General features: G+C 37.1%; 1 protein-coding gene and 1 pseudogene across 5 annotated transcripts in view; one reads left to right on the top strand and one right to left on the bottom strand.

Moving 5' to 3' along the window:
• ACAP2 (ArfGAP with coiled-coil, ankyrin repeat and PH domains 2) overlaps nt 1-6120 on the top strand; it is a 139601-nt gene extending 133481 nt beyond the window's left edge. For all 5 annotated transcript variants that reach the window (XM_053918505.1, XM_053918507.1, XM_053918506.1 and 2 more), the window contains one exon: nt 1507-6120. In XM_053918505.1, the coding sequence (XP_053774480.1) occupies nt 1507-1607 (101 nt within the window). In that variant the 3' untranslated portion in view covers nt 1608-6120. The remainder of the gene's footprint in view (nt 1-1506) is intronic.
• A 2872-nt stretch (nt 6121-8992) lies between these two features.
• On the bottom strand, nt 8993-9510 carry LOC112320495 (putative coiled-coil-helix-coiled-coil-helix domain-containing protein CHCHD2P9, mitochondrial; annotated as a pseudogene).
• Nucleotides 9511-20235: the final 10725 nt, after the last annotated feature.

The raw sequence follows: 20235 nt of genomic DNA on the forward strand, positions 1-20235 counted from the left end.
TAATAATGAGTTAGATATTACTCTTAGCCAACCCTCTTAAGATTCTCTCCTTTTTTCTTTTTAAAGTAGATTGATTGATTCAGGTCATTAGAAAATTTCCAGGGTTAAATGAACATTATATAGAGATTTTAATAACTTGCTTTTTGCATAGACTAAATGTTAAAAGTGACTAAATATTGAAAGTATTAAAATTTTTAATTGAAAATTTTGGGTTATGCTATTAGACCTTTTTACTAGATCTTTATCCCCCCACAAACTTTTTTCTAATTCTCTAGCTTTTGGTATGACATCTATTGCCTCAGAAACCTCCCTTTTCAAAAGTTGACAAAATTTACTGCACTATTAACAACCACCATAGCAAATGAGTTTATAGTAAGATGGATGCAAGGTATAGTGTGGGAAATAGTTATAAAACCATGTTGCAACAGTAGTCATGTAGAATAGTGTGTGACAGTGTCAATCTTAAAAAACAGAACTATGCTAAGTTTCTGTATAAAGCTGATGTTTAATAGGAAGCATTCATGATGGATGATTCATCTTGAAAATAAGATTTTATTTTATTCAAATCCTTCATCTGAGGAATAATCTGTATGTGTATATATTTTATTTCTCATGGCAAGAAATAGAGTATTCAATCTGCTGTAGTATCAATATGTATAATCTAAACCATATTTGTATGTATATACATATGTCTATTATTCTGATTTAACATGTTTTTGGTACTTATTCCCCTTTTTGTTATAGCATTCTTGCTCATATGTCCTACAGTAAATAAAACACTTCTGACTAAATGTGAAATTATGATTTCATAGTCATTTTCTAGGCTTTTTCATTTTATAAACTTAGTAAGAGGTGGATTAGGTACATTAGTTTCAGTTAAGCATTAAAGTTGGAGTTAAGATTTTTTTTCACATGCTATTTAAATTAAAATGCCTATTAATTAAAAGGTAATACTGAAATAAGGTTTCCCCACACACACCTGATTATCACTTTTGTCTTGTTAATAACTTGCATCCATCAGAAACATTTAGTATTTGTTTTTGGTCTCTCCTTCTGGTCTTCATCAAGGGAAATATTTATTTAAGGAATACCTTGTTTAAAAAAATACAGTAAAAAATAAATTTAAAAAATCAAATTAAATGAACAGAAAAAAAAGAATGCCTTGTTTACTATACCTCACTTAGAATGACTTTTATTTCTCATGTATTAATAAATGTATTTCTGTACATTACTTTAAAATACTTGCATCTTTGTTCTTTTCTAACTCTGAACTTTCCTCTATGGCTGCATTTGAGGTGCTTTTTTCAGGTATAGTTTTTTTTTTTTTTTCTTTTTCTACATACTTTTCCAGCATTTATATTTAGTTCATCTTTTTCAAAAATGCTTATCTGAATAAAATTTTAATTTAATGAATTATAACATAGTAACTAGTTATAAAAATGAATGTTTATTGATTTTTTTTCATTGTATAAATTTTAAAAGTGTCCTTATTTTACTTTCATGCAGGTGATGAAACTTATCAGGACATTTTTCGTGATTTTTCCCAAATGGCATCCAATAATCCAGAGAAACTAAATCGTTTCCAGCAAGATTCACAGAAATTCTGAATTTTTTTAAGAAGGGGAAACTATTAAATCTTGTGACTTCCTAATGTATACATCTGAAAACACACAAATTTTTACTACTTTAATTCTATTTAATTTTAGTAGCTATTGAGTGTTTTGGAAAAATAGTACCCATTCATTGATACAAATTAAAACAGACGTTTACTAGTTGGAAGAGGAGCCTACTTTAGAACCTGAAGAAAGGAAAAAATTACGTTTAAAGGGCTGTTTTTATAGCTAAAAGTAGTCTGTAGACTTAGGCCATCTTTATGTTCCTAGATCCTAAGAGTTAGGCAAAAAAATCTTTTTTATTTTTTTTGCCAGTGTGCACTGTGCCCTGTGCGATTCAGTCAAGCTTGTCTGCATCAAGTGGGAGCCAGCCGTCCTTCCTGTCTCAAGAATACAGCTTTTCTGTAGTTTCCTGTACGATTTTTAGGATTTCAGAAATTGTTTTGTTTTCTTTTGGTAGCCTAGTTATCATACACACAATATGTAATTTAATTATTAGAACCAAAGAGTGTGTTCCCCCCATTTGCTCATAAATGAGTTATACTCCTTAGATGTCTGGTTATTGTCCACTACTTTAACATACATACAGTGGCTGTACAGGTAAATACAACTCAGCCCCTCAGATTTATTCCATTTTATGGAGCAAAAAGAAGTGCTTAACAATTTTTTTTTTTTTATCATCAAAGGATTCTCAGTTACAGATTTTGTAGTTCTTTATTGTTGGGTTGATTTCCTAAAACCTTGACAAATTTATTGATGTAATAAAACTGTGTTTCAAAGGTTACTCGAACGTTGCAAAATTGTGTTTTCATCAGATTGTAACTTTCAAAGGAAAAGCTGCTTTATAAAATAATGTAGTAGAGTATTTTTATTTGAAATTTGTCCTTTTCAAGATGCATTTTTGTTAGTGGTCCCAGTGAAAGAAAAATCTCTTTGTAAAAGGAGAAAAAAAATCATGTTTTTCTTAGTTTTTACTAAAATATGGCAATATGTTACTTTTTAATTTTTCCAACATCTGTCCTATGTACTTGTTGTACACTGTGTATATTCTTTTAAATTATAGCATTTTATAGGTTTATATTTGGTTTTATGGATCACAAACCCATGAATTCCTAAATACTGTGGACACATTAAGTTACCATGTAGGCTGCAAATTGGTCTGATTCCATCTGTGGTTGACATATCTTATCAGGAATGTAAAGTAATTTAGTAATTTTCCTAACGGCTTCTTTCTAATATTGTCAACAATTAAGTTTAATCTTTTACAAGTTACATGTGTTATTATTGATGCTCAGTTTCTAAATAAAAGAGGTTTTTAAACTTGAGTAATCAAATAAGTAGATAAATAATATTTAATTGGGGTAGATAATATATTTTCTAACAGCCCCGCCCCAATAAGTAGGGCTTTATAAATTAATTGACCATCAAAACAGAATCTGTCTAAACAGGAATAATACTGAAATAAATTCATATCACAGAAAAGGTTCCATGGTTGTTTGGCCAAATTGCATGCATGTGATACTTATTTAGTAATAATCACTGCATATTAGAGAAGAATAAAAGCTTTATTTATGAATTATTTCTAAGGAAATGCTAACTTCCAAAGCCTTGTATTGTAATCGAAACAATAACAGGAACATTAAATCTTTCCTCTTTCACCTCAGACTCATAGATGTATAACATTTTTATAGACTGTACTTTGAAATTAATTTTTAAAAAACTCAAGGGTAAGAAAATACGTTGAAACAAATGGAAGGAAGGAAAAGAGAGAGCTTCACTTTTCTTTTATATCTCCTATTCCTGGTTTAATCTTAGGACTTTACTCCTAAAGCTTTTAATCTTTGTCTGAGGAAGCGGAGGCAGTTTTCCTTTTGGATCCAGCCTTTGGTGCATCAGAAAATCTCTGGGATCTCTGTGAAGGCCGCTTTTCATGACACTCTCACCTCCTGTGGCTTGAGTCATGACTTGTTAACGTGACAGTAATTAGTGTCTACTTAAATGTAATGGTTAGAGATGTATTTGAAGTACATGAAAGATGATCATGGTTCTGAATATCTTCAGAGAACACAGAATCTTTAACAGTACAGGGCATCTGGTACTACAAAAATACATTTCTGTGTCTTGATTTCTTGAACATGCTGAGACATAATTTGGAATTAAATTCAGCAGAAATGATACACTAAACAGCAAGGCTATAAAGTATAATAGTTACAAAGTAAGTTGACTCTTACCAGGGTAAGTTTAGCTGTGTCAACTAACAGCTTTTCTATAATATATAGCAAATCTGAGTTTTATTATGCTGTAAATTACTCAGTGCATTATGAGAAATCATTGCATAAACAATGTGAATCGTACTTTTGGGCTTCGAAGGTCAATGTGATTGCCCTTTATCTTCTTTCCCTAACTGATCTGCTGATAGTAGTTTTTGATTCCTTCTCATTATTCTTTTAGCTGATATCATTAGCTCATTAACTTAGATTAATATCAAAATAAATTTTATTTGTACTATGAAGAGTTTATTGGGTGCAGTTTCGTATTAGAACTAGATTAAAGGTAATTGAGTAGTTATTTGCAACTTTTCAATGTAACACATGTTTAAGATCTGCAAGGTTTTAAAAATTACTTTTGGTACAATCCTTAGAAATTCAGGACTTTCCAGGGATTTGCTACATTATAGTGTTTGCCTAATTTAACTGGTCTTCACTATAGATTTTAATGAACTTTGGTATTTGCTTTCCAAAACAAATAGATTTAATTTGGAACATGTACTTTGGTTCTTCATGAGTGCAGTTTGGGAAAAAAAAATACCTTTACAATCTGAACAACTCAAGTTTGTGATGCAGTAAGCAGTATTTTAGAAATATAATTTTATACATGTAAAGTATGGTTACAATAAACCAAATTGCATTTAAGAGTAAATTTAATACCCATTTTGAATAATAAGACATTCCCATATCACTCTTAGGGTGTCAGATTAACTTTTCTGTTTGATAGCACTTCTTATCATGGACATGAGCTGGAAAAACGATGTTTTTATAGAATTGTTTGTCTGCAATGACTTCACGCCTGCATGACATAGTGGAAAGAGCACTAACTAGTAGTTACTGGTCTTTTTGGATTCAGGGTCCTCACAAGTAAAACAAGCGCAATGAAACAAAGTGAAAATACGGCAGTGTCCCCTTGCATACTGTGCTGCTGCGCACAGCGTACTTTAACATTACTTTGTCTTACTGGTTTCAGAGTAGGATGTCTTCCATCTTACTCTAAGAACGCCAACATTGTCTCTTCTCCGATCTGGGCTGCTCCTCTTGTTTTACCAAGGGAGTCACAGGTTTGCTGGTTGGTGACACAGCACCAGCACCCCTGTCTGACTACTAGTTGAAAGCACTTTCTTTGCATCGTGAACTGATTTGAAATCATTGTAAAGCAGCAAAATCTGACAATGACTGCCAGCTTTCCTTGTGTTTTGATAAAGACAACAAATATTATGGAGAACCCAGATATAAAATTATCTTGAAGGAATAGAGTCAGATTGGAAGACATTAAATTGTAGGAAAATTTACATTTTTGCGATAACAAATATTAGTGAGTAAAACAGCACAAAGGTAATTTTAATTTACCATATATGGGCATACCTTATTTTATTGCGCTTTTTGCTTTATTGGGCTTCACGGATGTGTCTGTACAAATTGAAGGCAAGACACTCCACCAGCAAGAGAGATTATGACTTGCTTTACTGTGCTACTTGCTTTATTGCGTGGTCTGGAAACCAACCCACGCTATCTCTGAGGGGTGCCTGGACTTACAAATTTCCTGATGAAAGACAACTAAAATGGCTTGGGTTCAGTTTCATTCAATCCTGACATATACAAATATGATTTTGTGGACATTGTTTTTTGTTTACATAAATTTACCTACTTAAAATGAGATAATGGGGGTGGAGGGAAGCTAGGTTTGATTAAATAAACTTTTCTCTGTATTGGTCTTTGCACTATTTTATGTTATACATGTCCTTATTTTTCCTCAAGACCCCTCCCCACATTGTGGGTATTAATTTTAAACAGGGAAAGCTTGCTACATTATAAAGATTATTGACATCATTTATTTTACACAAAGGCTTAAAGCTTAACTTTTGAAAATGATGAGTTACTTTTCTATATGTGTTTACTTGTGCTTTGTGGAATTTTGGGATCATTCCAGTCATACAGACATTACATGTAGTATTTCTTGCTACCTGTGAGAAGGTATATTTTAAAGAATGTATAACAACACATCATTTACTTTTTATTAGTATGTAGAGGATTTGTATCTAATTCATGAATGTGGTTTTACTGTAGTTTGTCACTGTAAATGGAACAAAGTACATTATAGTTATTCTAAAATGTACATTATGTAAGCATTGTAAATATTATTACACTTGATTAAATACTTTGTATGCTGAAAAAATTATAAGTCAATAAAAATTTCACCTCTGGCATAGTTCTTTTATGCTCAGATTTTCACTTTATTGTGAACTACAACTGTAGACGTGTCTGTCATGTTTAAGGTCCTGTTTTCCTTTCCAGCCCTGTCAGATTCATCCAGATTGCTCCTATTTCCTGATTGCTTCAATAAAGAAATCCATTTTGATCTTTTAAAAATTTTCTTCTGCCTGATCATAGAGTTGTATGGCTCTGAATTCATTAGATAGAAATCACAAAGGTTTTTCGGGGCCTTAACTTATTTTTCTTTCCATTATGATTGACATGTATGTTGAAGTTTCTAATCTACACAACACATCCACACTCAGTCCTTTTAGTCAACAAAAACATTTTTATATGAATTGAGATTGAAGGAATGGAAGGATTGAAAGAACAGATTTGGAAGTGAATCATCTAATTTTGCCTTTAAAAGCTAATTGAAGACAGACATGTAAAACTTTTCTATGTAACTTGCTTTATTCCCCTTCATTTCATTTTCATAATAGTTCTCTGAAAAGGAGAACCCATACCACTAATGAGTAAATGTTTTGAATGAAAACAAAACCTGCTTTTTCCTTATTCCAAAACAATGCATTTTCATTATAGAAAAATGTTTAAGAAACAAGTAAAAAAGGAGATAATCATCCATAATTCTATCATCTGCCCAGACTGCCCAATGTGGTATCCACTGGCCCCTTGCGGCTATTCAAATTCAAATTGAAATACACAAAATTAAGGGTTTAGTTTACCTTTTGCACTGCCATGGTTTCAGAGCTCACGAGTGTGCCTTGTGACTACCGTTTTCAGCACGGCAGGTTATAGAACATAACCATCATCGTAGGAAGTTCTATTGGGTAATAATACCAAGGGGGGAACTTACTTCCTTGGTATATGCCCTTACAGACCTTTGGGTATGTATTTATGTAATACAATCATACTGTTTTGTTACCTGCTTCTTTCACTTAAAGGGGAGCACATTTTTAAGGCCTTAAGTGTTCTACATCACTTTGGGGAGAATTTTAATATTTTATTATGAAAAACTTCAAACATATACAGAAGTACAGAGAATAACTTCAATAGCTATTACCTCATTACCATTGTTTTTTACATACTCCCGCCTGTGTTTTCCCTAGATTTTTTTAACCAAAGCCCAGACATTTAATCAACAAATTGTTCAGTATTTACCTCTAAAAGAACTCTTAAAAAGGCAATCATAATACCATACTTCTTTAAACTAGAAAGCTATATAGTCAGCATTAAAAGTTTCATGATTGTCTCAAATGTTTTTATTTTAAAAACATTCTTCAAATCAGAATTCATGTTTTATTTATTGCAGTTGGCTAATATGTCCCTTCAGTTTCTATAGATTCTTCCATTATTTTGAAAAGTTGCTATTTGTGCCCTGACCACTGGTGGCTTAGATGATTGGGTATTGTTTGGTGAAGCGGAATGTTGCTGCTTGGATTCCCAGTCAGGGCACCTGCCTGTGTTACAGGTACGGTCCCTGGAAGGAGTGCATATGAGAGACAACCAATTGATGTTTCTTTCCCTCTTTTTTTCCCTCCCTTGCTCTCTCTCAAAATAAGTAAAATCCTTTTTTTTAATGCCTACTTGCATTTGTTGAATACATCACTTTTATTGAAAGCATCATTTTAGTTTAGCCCATTTATTGATGAACAATTTGTTCCAGTTTCTTGGCATCATAAACCTGGCTCTGCTTTATCCTTACAGCTAGATTGTTGAGTACATTCTCAATTAGTTCCTTAGGGTGAATGCAGACCGCTGGTTTACAAAGGGTGGCTATACTTTTATGGCTCGTTCAGTGAGTCAGCCACTTTGTTAGGTACTAAGAATAGTACTGTAAAAAGGTAGACACACCCACCTCCTGTTCTCTTGGAGTCTTCTTGCTTTCTTGCAAAAGAGAAAGATGGAAGTGGGTAATTTATAGATGGCCCTTACCGGATTGTTGAGGATGGGGCCTCAGCAGGACACTGGATGTGTTGGTGTATAGAGACCACTTGTGGAGGTAATGTTGTCTAAGCTGAGATCTGGAGCAGAGAGGTTGGCAGGGTGAAGGTCTAGGGCAGTACTTTCCAAACTTTGGTCAGTAAAACAATCACCATTGTGGCTCAGGCTCATTGAAGATAGGGTATGAGCCTTTATGTTTTTACTAACCTCTACCCCTCCCAGGTATTGCTAAGGTCAACCAAAATTTGAGAACCAGAGTCTTAGGGAGAAGTAGTCATCTGGATAGCAGAGAGAACTGGAAGTTCTCTGAGAGGCCAGAAAGATTTTAGGACTGCCAAAGGGCCTGCCAGAAAAGTACCAATAAACAAACCCTTATCTGCTGTGAAGGAATATGCCTGTTTCTCTGTATCCTTGACAATTCTGGGTAGTAGTCAACAAAAAAAATGATAATCTACCCAACATTATAGATGTGAAAGTTACACAACAGTGAAAACTAATGACCTCAGTCTCCTCTGGATAGAAGTCAGAGAACTCAGCCAAAGTTAAAGTTAGAACTGAAGGGTGATTGTGCTTACCTAAATTCTTTGTCTATTTGGCCATGTTATTACACACCAGATACGCCTATTTTAAACTGAGGAAATAGCATCACCATCTGACACCCAACTTTCTTTTTCATGAGGGGGTGGGAATCACTTTATACTAATTGATTCACAAACAGTAACATCACAAAAGCTGGTTTAAGGAGGCCATACAACCATTTATTTGCCCAGCCCCAAACTCAATAATACCAGCTCAATGAACTTCTACACAGTAAGAACACCCTCTTTCAGTGCAAATCTGAGGCAAGGAAACCATTAAGAGATAAGGGGTGGGGGTGGGGGAGGGGGGTTGTGTGTTTTGATAGGGGAGAGGTTTGACTGGTAGTTTCATACTTTCACAAATAATTATATTTTATACCAAATTAACTTGGTCATGAGAGATGATTTTCCATTTCTTCAATTTGAACTTTTTGATTAGGCTAATCCATTCACAAATCTGCACTGTTCCAGCACCTCACTGAGATCCCCGCAAAGCTAATGGTCACCCTGGTCTGGGTATACTCCCAAAACGTTCATCTCATGTGCTGAACTGCCCCTACTGCGGCCAGCGAGCAGACTGAATTCCCTGAGGCTCCTGGTAAGCGAGGTCTGGCCTTGAGGGCTCAGCATTACTTCCTCCACTGAAGCCCCCAGGGGTAGCATGACCTACTGTCCGGACAGCAGAGCCCACAGCCACACCAGCTGCTGTGGTTGCCATCTGGGCCATCAGACCTGGCTGCCTGGGTGCAGCAGTAGGTGAGCAAATAGCAGATAGTGGAGCCGGTGCTGCTGGCTCTGCTGCTGGTTCTCGTCTGGGCGCAGCTCTCTTCTGAGGTTCAGGCTGGCTGGTGGGGCCGTGGGGGAGGTGCAGCTTTGGCTTCTACGCGGCATCGAAACTGCCTCTACAAGGGTGAAATTCGGAGAAGACCTCTGTAGCCTCAGTTGAGCAGAAGAGAGGAAGACAGGAAGGCCCATTTTCTTAGTTGTCTGTTTTCCCCCGCTAGAATGTAAACTCCATGAAGTCAGGGATTCTTGTTTCTTCACTGCTGTATCCTCAGGTGCTACCATACTTGGCATGTTATATAGTGAAGTCACTCGGTATCTGCTGAATAAATGGTTACTTTCAACACTCTGTTTTAGCTTTCAGTCAATAGTATACTTCAGGAAGCTGCAAAATTAGTTTTTCCTATGGGCAAAGAATTAGGAATAAAAGAATATGGAGATTAAGACCAGTCTCTTGAGTATTTTCCTGTGTCTACTGGTTTTCTATGTAAAATTTAAATTATCTTGTTATTCATTTGTTTTTCTAAAGATTTTGTTTATTTGTTGAGAGAGGGGAAGGGAGGGAGAGAGGGAGATGTGGAGAGAAACTGATTGGTTGCCTCTTGTACCTGCCCCTACCAGGGACCCAATCAGAAACTCAGCCATGTGCCCCGACCACAATTGAACTGGCGAGCTTTCACTTTGCCGGATGGCGCCCAAGCAGCTAAGCCACACTGGTCAAGGCTCATTTCTTATTCATAGATTCCAGGAGTAGTGAGGTCTTGTAAAGGTCTGAAGAATAAAATACTTGTTGAATAAATTCTAGAGTAAGTAGCAGAGGAAAAAACACATTATTGATGGTATAGGTCACGGGACTAAAAGGCACAATTCGAGAATTATTTCTCCCTTATAATAAACGATAATTAGAATATAATAATAATACAGCTACAGTGCACTGCTGTGGGGATTCTGTAGAACACGTAATGAAGTCTTAATGGAGATTTGGGGCTTAGTCTTTGTAAATAGCCAAGAAAAGCTATTGTTGCTAAATTATATTTTGGGTTTTTTTTTGATGTTTAGATTTTTAAAAAGCTTTTATCTGTTTATTTTTAGAGGGGGGACAGGAGGTAGAAAGAGGTGGAGAGAAACACTGATGTGCAAGAGAAACATCGATTGCTTGCTTTTCACACACCCCCAACCAACCAGGGACCTGGCCTGCAACCCAGGCGTGTGCCATGATCAGCAATCAAACCTTTGACTTTTCGCTTTGTGGGATGACATCAAACCCACAGAGCCATACTGGTCAGGGCTCTTTTTTTTTGAGCATGGTTTTTCTAGCATAGTTCATTATTGTTTACTACATGTTAGGTACCGCTTTGCTTCTTAATCTATTGTCTCCCGTGAGGCATCGGTACCAGAATTAGCCCCATTTTACGTATGGGTGTAATTGCAACTCAGAGAGATTTAGTAATTTGCTTGATGTGTACCAACTTGTAGTGGCAGAGTGGTCTTCCAGCCTGGAAGCCCAGCTCTCTTAATTTGCTCTTCACAAGCTCTTAAGACAGTTTGCACTCTTAACCAAAGCTCCTTAACCACAGTGTCATTTGCTGAAGGTTGTGGTACAATACATATAACCCAGAGCTCAAATTACTGCTTTCAGGGCTAATCTTGGCTAAAATATTTAGCTTTGAAAGCAGTGAGACTTGGGTTAGGATCCTGGCTCCATTATTTAGTAGCCATCTAGATTTGAGAGATTTATTTCTCTAAATCTTAATTTCCTCCATTGTAAAGTACAAATATTACCTCTTAGAGTTGTGAGGATTACATAAACCAAGTGCAAATCTGTTACTCAACTGAGTTAATTCTGCCATTTAAAAACACAAACAACCAAAAAAAAATAGTATGCATTGTACTTGTTGCCAATCGTGTCTCAGAGGTTGTGTTTTTCACTAAAGTGTTGCTCCAGGTGAAAAGAACCAGAGTTGAACATGAGATAACCTGTGGACTGGAACCCACACTGAAAAACAAAGGCAAAACACAATAACTGGTGAGCGAATTTGTACGTGCATTTGTCCAGGCATTTCAATCCACATCTTTCAAGCATGCAAACTGTTTGTGCGTGATTACTTACACTATGGTACACCATCAGTCCTTAAGAGACTGAAGTTAACGAGTTTTTATGTACTTGACAGTGTAACTGTCTAAGGTCAAAACTGCCATTGTGTGTGATCTTGGAGAATTTACCTCAATCTGCCTTAGTTTAGAATTTGCAAAAACAACCTGGTATGTATTATAGCTTTTTAAAAGTATTGAAGTTTGTTTTTAAAAGAAAAGAACTATTCCAAAGTTTTGGGTACTGGGGTCCCCCTGCTGGCCACATCCTTTACGTGCCTCTGGGGCCTCAGATGACAAGTGCCATGGGCAGGAGATTTGTACCGGGGGACCCCCAAAAAACAGGGATTATTTATTAAAAAGAATAGTGTATTTATTCTGACATGTTTAAACTTCAGTCACCTTCAAACTACTCTCCATTTGATGCAATACACCTATCAAGACTTTTTTCCACTGCTCAAAACAGTTTTGAATTCTTCAGTTTTGATGCCTTTTAGTGCTTCTGCTGTTTTTTTGTTTCACTTCCTCCACATTGGCAAAACATATCTCTTTGAGGATTTCTAAAAATATATATATATATTTTATTGATTATGCTATTACAGTTGTCCCATTTTCCCCCTTTATTCCCCTATGCCCTGCACCTCCCTCCACCAGCATTCCTGCCCCCTCCCCGCCCCCGCCTGTAGTTCATGTCCATGTAAGTTCATGTCCATGTAAGTTCTTTGACTTCTACATTTCCTATACCACAGGTGGCAAACACAAGGTCTGCCGGCCGAATCCGGCCCTCCACCTTGTTTTATCCGGCCCAGCACCTCATTTCTTCCCGGCGGCAATGCCGACCTCCTTGCCCCTAGTTAAGAAGTAGTTACATTTATACAGTCCTAAAATTACATGCAGCCCTTTGAAGGCAACCTCGAGGCTGTTTGTGGCCCCCTGTGAAAATGAATTTGACACCCCTGTCCTATACTATTCTTAACCTCCCCCTGTCTATTTTGTAGACTATGCTTCTTATCCCCTGTACTTTTCCCCCCATTCTCACCCCTCCCCCTCCCTGCTGATAACCTTCCATGTAATCTCCAGTTCTATGATTCAGTTTCTGTTCTAGTTGTTTGCTTAGTTTTTTTTTTTTTTTTATTTCTTTAGGTGTGGTTGTTGATAGTTGTAAGTTTGTTGTCATTTTACTGTTCATAGTGTTGATCTTCTTCTTTTTCTTAGATAAGCCCCTTTAACATTTCATATAATAAGGGTTTGGTGATGATGAACTCCTTTAACTTGACCTTATCTGGGAAGCACTTTATCTGCCCTTTCATTCTCAATGATAGCTTTGTTGGATACAGTAATCTTGGATGTAGATCCTTGCCTTTCATGACTTGGAATACTTCTTTCCAGCCCCTTCTTGCCTGTAAGGTCTCTTTGGAGAAATCAGCTGACTCTCTCCTTTTCTGTTGCTACTTCTAAGATTCTCTCCTCTTTCATCTTGGGTAATGTAATTATGATGTGCCTTGGTGCGTGCTTCCTTGGGTCCAAATTCTTGGGGACTCTCTGAGCTTCCTGGACTTCCTAGAAGTCTATTTTCTTTGCCAGACTGGGGAAGTTCTCCTTCATTATTTTTTCTAATAAGTTTCCAATTTCTTGGTCTTCCTTTTCTCCTTCTGGTACCCCTATAATTCAGATGTTGGAACATTTAAAGTTATCCCAGAGATTCCTAAACCTCTCCTCATTTTTTTGAATTCTTGTTTCTTCATTCTGTTCTGGTTGAATTTTTTTTTCTTCCTTCTGCTCCAAACTGTTGATTTGAGTCCTGGTTTCCTTCCCGTTGCTGTTGGTTCCTGTATATTTTGCTTTATTTCACTTTGCACAGCCTTCACTTTTTCCTCTATTTTGCAACCATACTCAACCAATTCTGTGAGTATCCTGATTACCAGTGTTTTGAACTGTGTATCTGATAGGTTGGCTATCTCTTCATCGCTTAGTTGTATTTTTTCTAGAGCTTTGATCTGTTCTTTCATTTGGGCCATTATCATTATTTTTGTCTCAGCATGCCTATTATGTAGTAAGGGACGGAACCTTAGGTATTTTCCAGGGTGGGGCAACCCATGTAGCTATGTATGTTGGGGAGCATTCGGAGAGAGAACAGTGCCACTTGCTCAGCTCTCGGCAGCTTTCAGTCACTTCCTGTGCTACTCACAATCAAATTGGGCCCTTCTGGTGCTGATTCCCGGGTGGGTGGGCTTGTGTATGTTCCAGGTCCCTGTGGGTCTCTCCAATGAACTCTCCTGTGAGGCCGGGAGTTTTCTCCCACTTCTGCAACACCCACAGGTTATTTTCAGCCAGAGGTTTTGAGGCATTTTTCCCCCACGCTGGAACCCTGGGTTGCTTGGTCTGTCTGGCTCCCCAGTTGTTCCTCCCGGTTTATCTGCTTGCAAATGTGGGACCTCCCACTCCTCCAGCTGCTACCTTATGGGGAGTCCTCTCCACCCTGTCTGCCTATCTCCGCTCCTCCTAGTGGCCTGGATGAATGTTTCTTCTTTAACTCCTTGGTTGTCAGACTTGCGTACAGTCCAATTATCTGGCAATTCTTTTTTTTTTTTTTTTTAATTTAAATTTTAAATTCGTTGTTGCCCTTCTTTTGGTTGTGCAAGAAGGCACAGTGTATCTACCTAAGCCTCCATTTTGGGTAGAAGTCCCTTTGAGGACTTTTTTCATCCAATCAAACAAATAAAACATCGCTGGGGGTGAGATCAGGTGAATAGGGAGGGTGTGGTAGGGGGGTCATGCTGTTTTTGGTCAAAAACTGCTGAAGAGTCAGTGTGGTGTGGGCAGGTGAGCTCTTAAATCACCAGTCATGAAATGCGCAAATGCATTGAAAGAGTCGTGAAAAAAAAATTCACTGAAGCCAAATGCAGCCTCTCACAACGACGTCAGCTGGTACACGGATGCAGATGGGTTCCTAGAACTGAATGGGTAGGAGGGGGGAAGCCTGTACTACAAGGAGCCCACCCTCTTGAAGATAATTCCATTTTCAGGAGGGTCCCTCTTCATAGTCCTCTTTTTTCAGACCCCTCTGAAGCAACCAACCTCAAGAAAGTCTATAATCTTAGTAGGTACTCTGTAGTTGGATGCATTCCTTGCTTTCTCCCACCTCCATATAGTCTTCCTTATATTCCCTCCTTAAATACAAATGAGTCATTCTCCAGAACATTTGAAATCTTGCTTCCCTGCAGTTGTCTTAAGTTTGGCTCAGATAAACTCGTATAAAGATTATCTGCAAGTTTGGATGTTTCTTAAATTGACACAATCGTAGGTATTACTGAAAAGAAAGTAAAACATGTTCAGCCCTGGCCAGTATGGCTCAGTTGGTTGGAGCATCATCCCAGTTTCAATTCCCAGTCAAGGCACATACCTAGGGTGCGGGTTCAGTCCCCAGTTGGGGGGCATAGGAGAGGCAACTGATCGATGTTTCTCTCTCACATCAATATTTCTCTCCTTCCATCCCCCTCTTTCTAAAGTTAATAGCACGTCTTCTGGTGAAGATTAAAAAAAATAATAAAGATTCCCCTTAAAAAAAAATCTGTCTACACACAGACTTGAACATGAATGTTTATACCAGCTTTTACTTACTATAGCCCCAAACCAGAAGGAACTCACTGTCCATCGATAGGTTAATGGATAAACAAGTTGTGGTACGTCTATGCAATAAAAAAAGATAATCACTCATTCATTTTCAACATGAATAAATGTGAAAATCATTATGCTGAGTAGAAGATGCCAGAGACAAATGTGTGATTCCATTTATATATAAAACACAAACCAACCTACTGTGATAAAAAAAAAAAATCAGTAACATCCTAAAGGTAGGTCTTGGGGGAGGGATGGGCTGTAAATGAGCACTAAAAATACTTTCAGGATCATGAAAATCTTCTCTTGGTTGTACTGAAGATTTCACAGGAGTATACACTGTCAAAACTAAATTGTCACTTTAAATTAAAAGTCTGGAACAAGGCATTTCTAAAAGTTACAATCCCCAAGATGTGACTTGTAAATGTATTGCTGATAAAAATAACATTTTGCAGAAGTGTTCCCCAAATATAAAACAGTAAATAGAGTATATCATTAGAAATGCATACCAGTGAAAAATAATTATAAAGAAAATTATCTGCTGAACTGATTATCTCACTAAAAATAAGAAATAAGGGTTTTAAACTGTGTTTGTGAGAGCCCGGGGGTCATGGAGATGATAAATGAGCAGGCAAGGGCCCCAGTATGGCAGCCAACACTCTATTACTTCCACATTGGGGTATCCTTTGAGATTGTACTTGATATAAGGGTTCCACTGATAATTAAAAAGAGCAATAGTTTAAAAGCAATGGCAAGAGGTAGGAAGAATTCATGAAGGCACAAGCATTCTGGTAATCAAATGCATACCCTCTAGCTATAATAACCACATGTTTCAGTTTTTCCAGAATAGTTTCAATTTAAAATATTTATTTATAAATGAATTTATATCTAATCATGTGTTGCAACTGACAGTTGAAAAAAATCAACTTAAATTGAAATAGGGGTAATTTTCTGGCCTTTCCATAGCTTATATAAAATATTAGCAATATAATAATATTAATAATAATATTAATAACATAGCTCTTACTATGTACCAATAACTGTTTTAAGCACTTTAGAACATTTTTGTATTGAATATCCATGACAACCCTATTAAGTTATTCTTATTTTAAAGGTAAGGAAGGCACAAAATAATTATTTTTCTCATAATAATACAACTAAATGAAGACTATAAAATGAAATGAAAACTGTATTTTATATAAATACAATCTTAGCTGATTTCACACTTCACAAAGGTTATTAATTTATTTTGCCAGGCTTATTGATACTGGGAAGGGGACCATGAAGAGCAGACCTCTGGTCACCACCATCATCATCTTCACCATCACCTTTAACGTTCTATTCCATGTTCCCTGTGTGCTCGATGCTGTGCCAAAAACTTCATGGTCTTTCTCTTATTTAATGCTCACAAGGATAAAGGCAGAGATTCAGAAATACTAAGTAACAGAGAGATTGAATGGGCAGTGAAGCTAGGATTCCAACTCAAGTCCAACTCCAAATTTGTTATTTATCACAAGTAGCCCCTACAAAGTTATAATATACCCCATACTCTTAACAACAAAAAAGCATTCTCTGTCATACAGTGAGTCTCTGAATGTGGTGAGTGTTAGTTCCCTAGGGCCTTATGGTTTCTAAAATGGTAATAATCACAACACCCAAATGCCACCCAGCCCTAATCCTAATCCTAAAATGAGCTGTTACTCAGGGCTACCAATTTTGCCTCCGATTTGAGGGAAAGTACGTAAATTTTGAATAATACTGGGTAACACCAGGAGGTATGAGGGGAATGTGAGGTCTGTTCAGAAGGTATCTACCCATGTAATATGAAAAATAGAGAGACACTTATTGAAGAAGATTCAAGATACAAGAATCATGGCATCTACCACCCTCACTGACTAGTACAGTGAAGTCATCATTGTTCACACAGGCACATTCCAGTCCACTCTCCTCAGCTGCCAGGTTATGTCTATGCCTGGCAAACCATTCTCATTATATTAACAATGGCTGGACTTTTTCCAGACAGACCTTGTATATTTACTTTATTTGGCCACTTTTCCAGGATATAGGGAATAGAGAAAAAAATATATGGATGAAAAAGGACAAGGTTCAGTTCAACTCTGGCTTTATTTCTTCTTCATCATTTGGAGGAGAAAAAAATAATCTGAGAAATAAAAAGACAAAATAAAGCGAACAATCTCTCTCTCGCTCATTCTCTCTCTCTGTCACACATGCTATTTCATAGAGATTGGATCAACATAGCTAACCAAGCACACACACTTACACCCTACCTACCATGGGATTTTTTCCATGAAATGATAGAGAATATACTTTTTAAAAGTAAAAAATATCCCAGGAAAACAAGAAAAAATGCCATCAAAAAACCAGAAGTATTGAGAAAAGACAGAATTTAGATAGGATCACATCTCAGAAAAACAAAATGGAAGGAAGGTTCAGCTCAAATCGAGTACAGGAGTAGCATTTGGAAGAAGGGTAGCAAGCTCAGAGTTAGCAGATCAAGTAGGGCAGAGGGCACTGTAGCAGAGCTGGTCAGAGTAGGCAGAGAAAGAATTTTAAGGCAGCTAGACTAGTCAACAACATTCTCCTCTGCACTGGTTCTACATTATGGCCCAGGAGCTACTTACTTTTAGGAAGAACACTAGTCTTCCACAGCTTGAGAATAAGCTACCAACATATTCTTGCCTTTTGAATGCTGTTCCTTTCCTTAAATTGGCAGAGGATGGCTCAGGTAAAAAAAATAAAAGAAACAAACAAAAAAGGCAAAGTCAGCAGAGGTTCTAAAATACAAAATTGAACAGATAACTAAACGTTGTCACAATTAGGGAGCAAAAAGGGCCTTTAGGGAATAGAAGGGTAACCGGGGCAGCTTATTATATCCTCCATCCTTCCCGCCCCGCCCCCCCCACACACACCTTGCCCATCTTTGCTTGAAAAAAATGAAGTCAGGTACGACATTAACTGAAACAGATGGGAAGTATGAAGAGAGCTGTAGAGGGTGGCAGAGACTGTTCATTGTCCCCAAATATCTTTTTGTTTATGATATATGGGTAACCCTGCTTTTGAAAGTTTCTCATTATTCCATTTTACTTTTATAAAAGACCTACAATAGTACTTGTTTCTGCTAACTGAAAGAAATCTGAAGAGAATCTTTGCTTTTAGAAAAACAAGAAAAGAGAAAACGGCGTTCAGCATTGCTTTTTCAACAGCTCTTACAGAGGCACATGTGCCTGAGCAGCTGAAGTGGCCCAGCAAGCTCCCTTTCCAGGAACCACACTCAGCATCTCTTTGCCAAGCTGCCATAGCTTTGAACTGTCTGTGAGCACCTGGGCTTTATTTACCTCAGTTTATTTTGTGCATTGTTAGCAAGATTGTCCTAAGGTATAAGAAAAGCCTAAGAGAGCACATAAGGGTATTATGTTTAGTATAAAACTCGAAGTAATTAAGCATATTTGGTATGATCTGGAAGGTTATTTTGGGAGTCTGGGAATGCTAAAAAAATTTCCATATAAATTAGTGATATTTGTTTCTTTACTCCATTTTGACTTATGAAAACTTTCATAGGAAGGATCTGCTATTGGATAGTGGGGAAAAGCCTGTATTAATGAGATGATGACATATCAAAATAATGGGAAATTATGAACTAGTCAGTAACAGATACTGAGGATTACCTCAGCTCTCTCCTTGGATGCCTCCCTAGGTAGCCAAAATTATGTTTCCCAGAATCACTTGTAGCCAGGGGGCCAGATATGAGTCATGTAAGACCTGGTTGAAAGCCGAGGTAAGGCATGATCCTCTTTAGCAGTTTCCTTTCTGTTTCAGAGTGAGCAATGTCCTTGACAAGTAATTTAAGGGGTTCTTGAATTCTCATGATAAAGTCTGTTTCTCCCAAAGATTCTGTATATTATCTATATCTCTTAACAAACCTCTTTATTCTTAAAATAGCAAAAGGGACTTCAATCCTGAAAAAGGCACTACCCATCTGGGAAACAAGTTGTCAAACTCAGAAATGATCAGCAAATAAAGAGAAAGTGAATACTAGGAAACTGAAGTTCAAAAATCTCAGTAAAAAGTACGGAATACATTTAACTTTGGAGTGTACCTTCCTAAGCAAGACTAAAAACTCAGAAGCCATAAAGGAAAAGATGGACAGATTTGATATAATAAAAATTAAAATTTCTTTAGGACAACAGCCAAGTAACAGACTAAAGGGAAATATTCTCAGAATATAAATCAGAAAAGGGTTAGCATCTATAATTTATTAAAATGCCCCTATAAATCAATAAAAAGACACAGCCAAATTAAAGTTGATAAAGTACTAAATAGATAATTTATAGAGAAAAATCCAGGTGATTAATAGACATACGAGTAGACTTGAACTTGGTGGTCAGTAGAAAAATGCATATAGATATATATAAGGGCCTAACTGTAAAACCAATCCAATCAGAATCTTTGGAATTAAAAGCTTCCCACCCCCATAATTTCAGTGTGCAGGCAAGTAAGAACCATTGCTCTCTAAAACATTAACTCCAAGTGTGGACCATGGACAAGTAACATCAGCATCGTCTAGGAAGGAGCTTGTTAAAAATGCAAATTATTGGCCTGGTCTGTGTAGCTCAGTTGGCTGGAGTGTCATCCTGTACACTGAAAGGTCTCTGGTTGATTCCCAGTCAGGGCACATCCTAGGGTTCAGGCTCAGTCCTAGGTCGGGGGTGCATGCAAGAGGCAACTGATCAAGTTTCTCTCTCACCTTGATGTTTCTCTCCCTCTCTCTCACTCCCTTCCCCTCTCTCTCACTCCCTTTCCCTAATTAAAAAAAGAAAAATGCAAATTATTGCCCTGAATGGGTTCAGCTGGTTGGAGAGGCATCCCAAATACCAAAAGGCTGAGGGTTCAATACCTGGTCAAGGCATATAACTAGGCTGTGGGTTGAATCACATCGATATTTCTCTCTCCCTCTCTCTCTTCCCTTCTCTCTCTAAAATCAATAAACATATCTTCGGGTGAGGATTAAATATGCATATGATTTAATTCCCTATAAGACCCATTGAATCAGAATCTTTGGGGCTCAGGAATCTGTTTTAATAAGGCTTCCAGGTGATTTTGATA

The sequence above is a fragment of the Desmodus rotundus genome, chromosome 2 (assembly GCF_022682495.2).
Source record: "Desmodus rotundus isolate HL8 chromosome 2, HLdesRot8A.1, whole genome shotgun sequence".
Taxonomy (NCBI): Eukaryota; Metazoa; Chordata; class Mammalia; order Chiroptera; family Phyllostomidae; genus Desmodus; species Desmodus rotundus.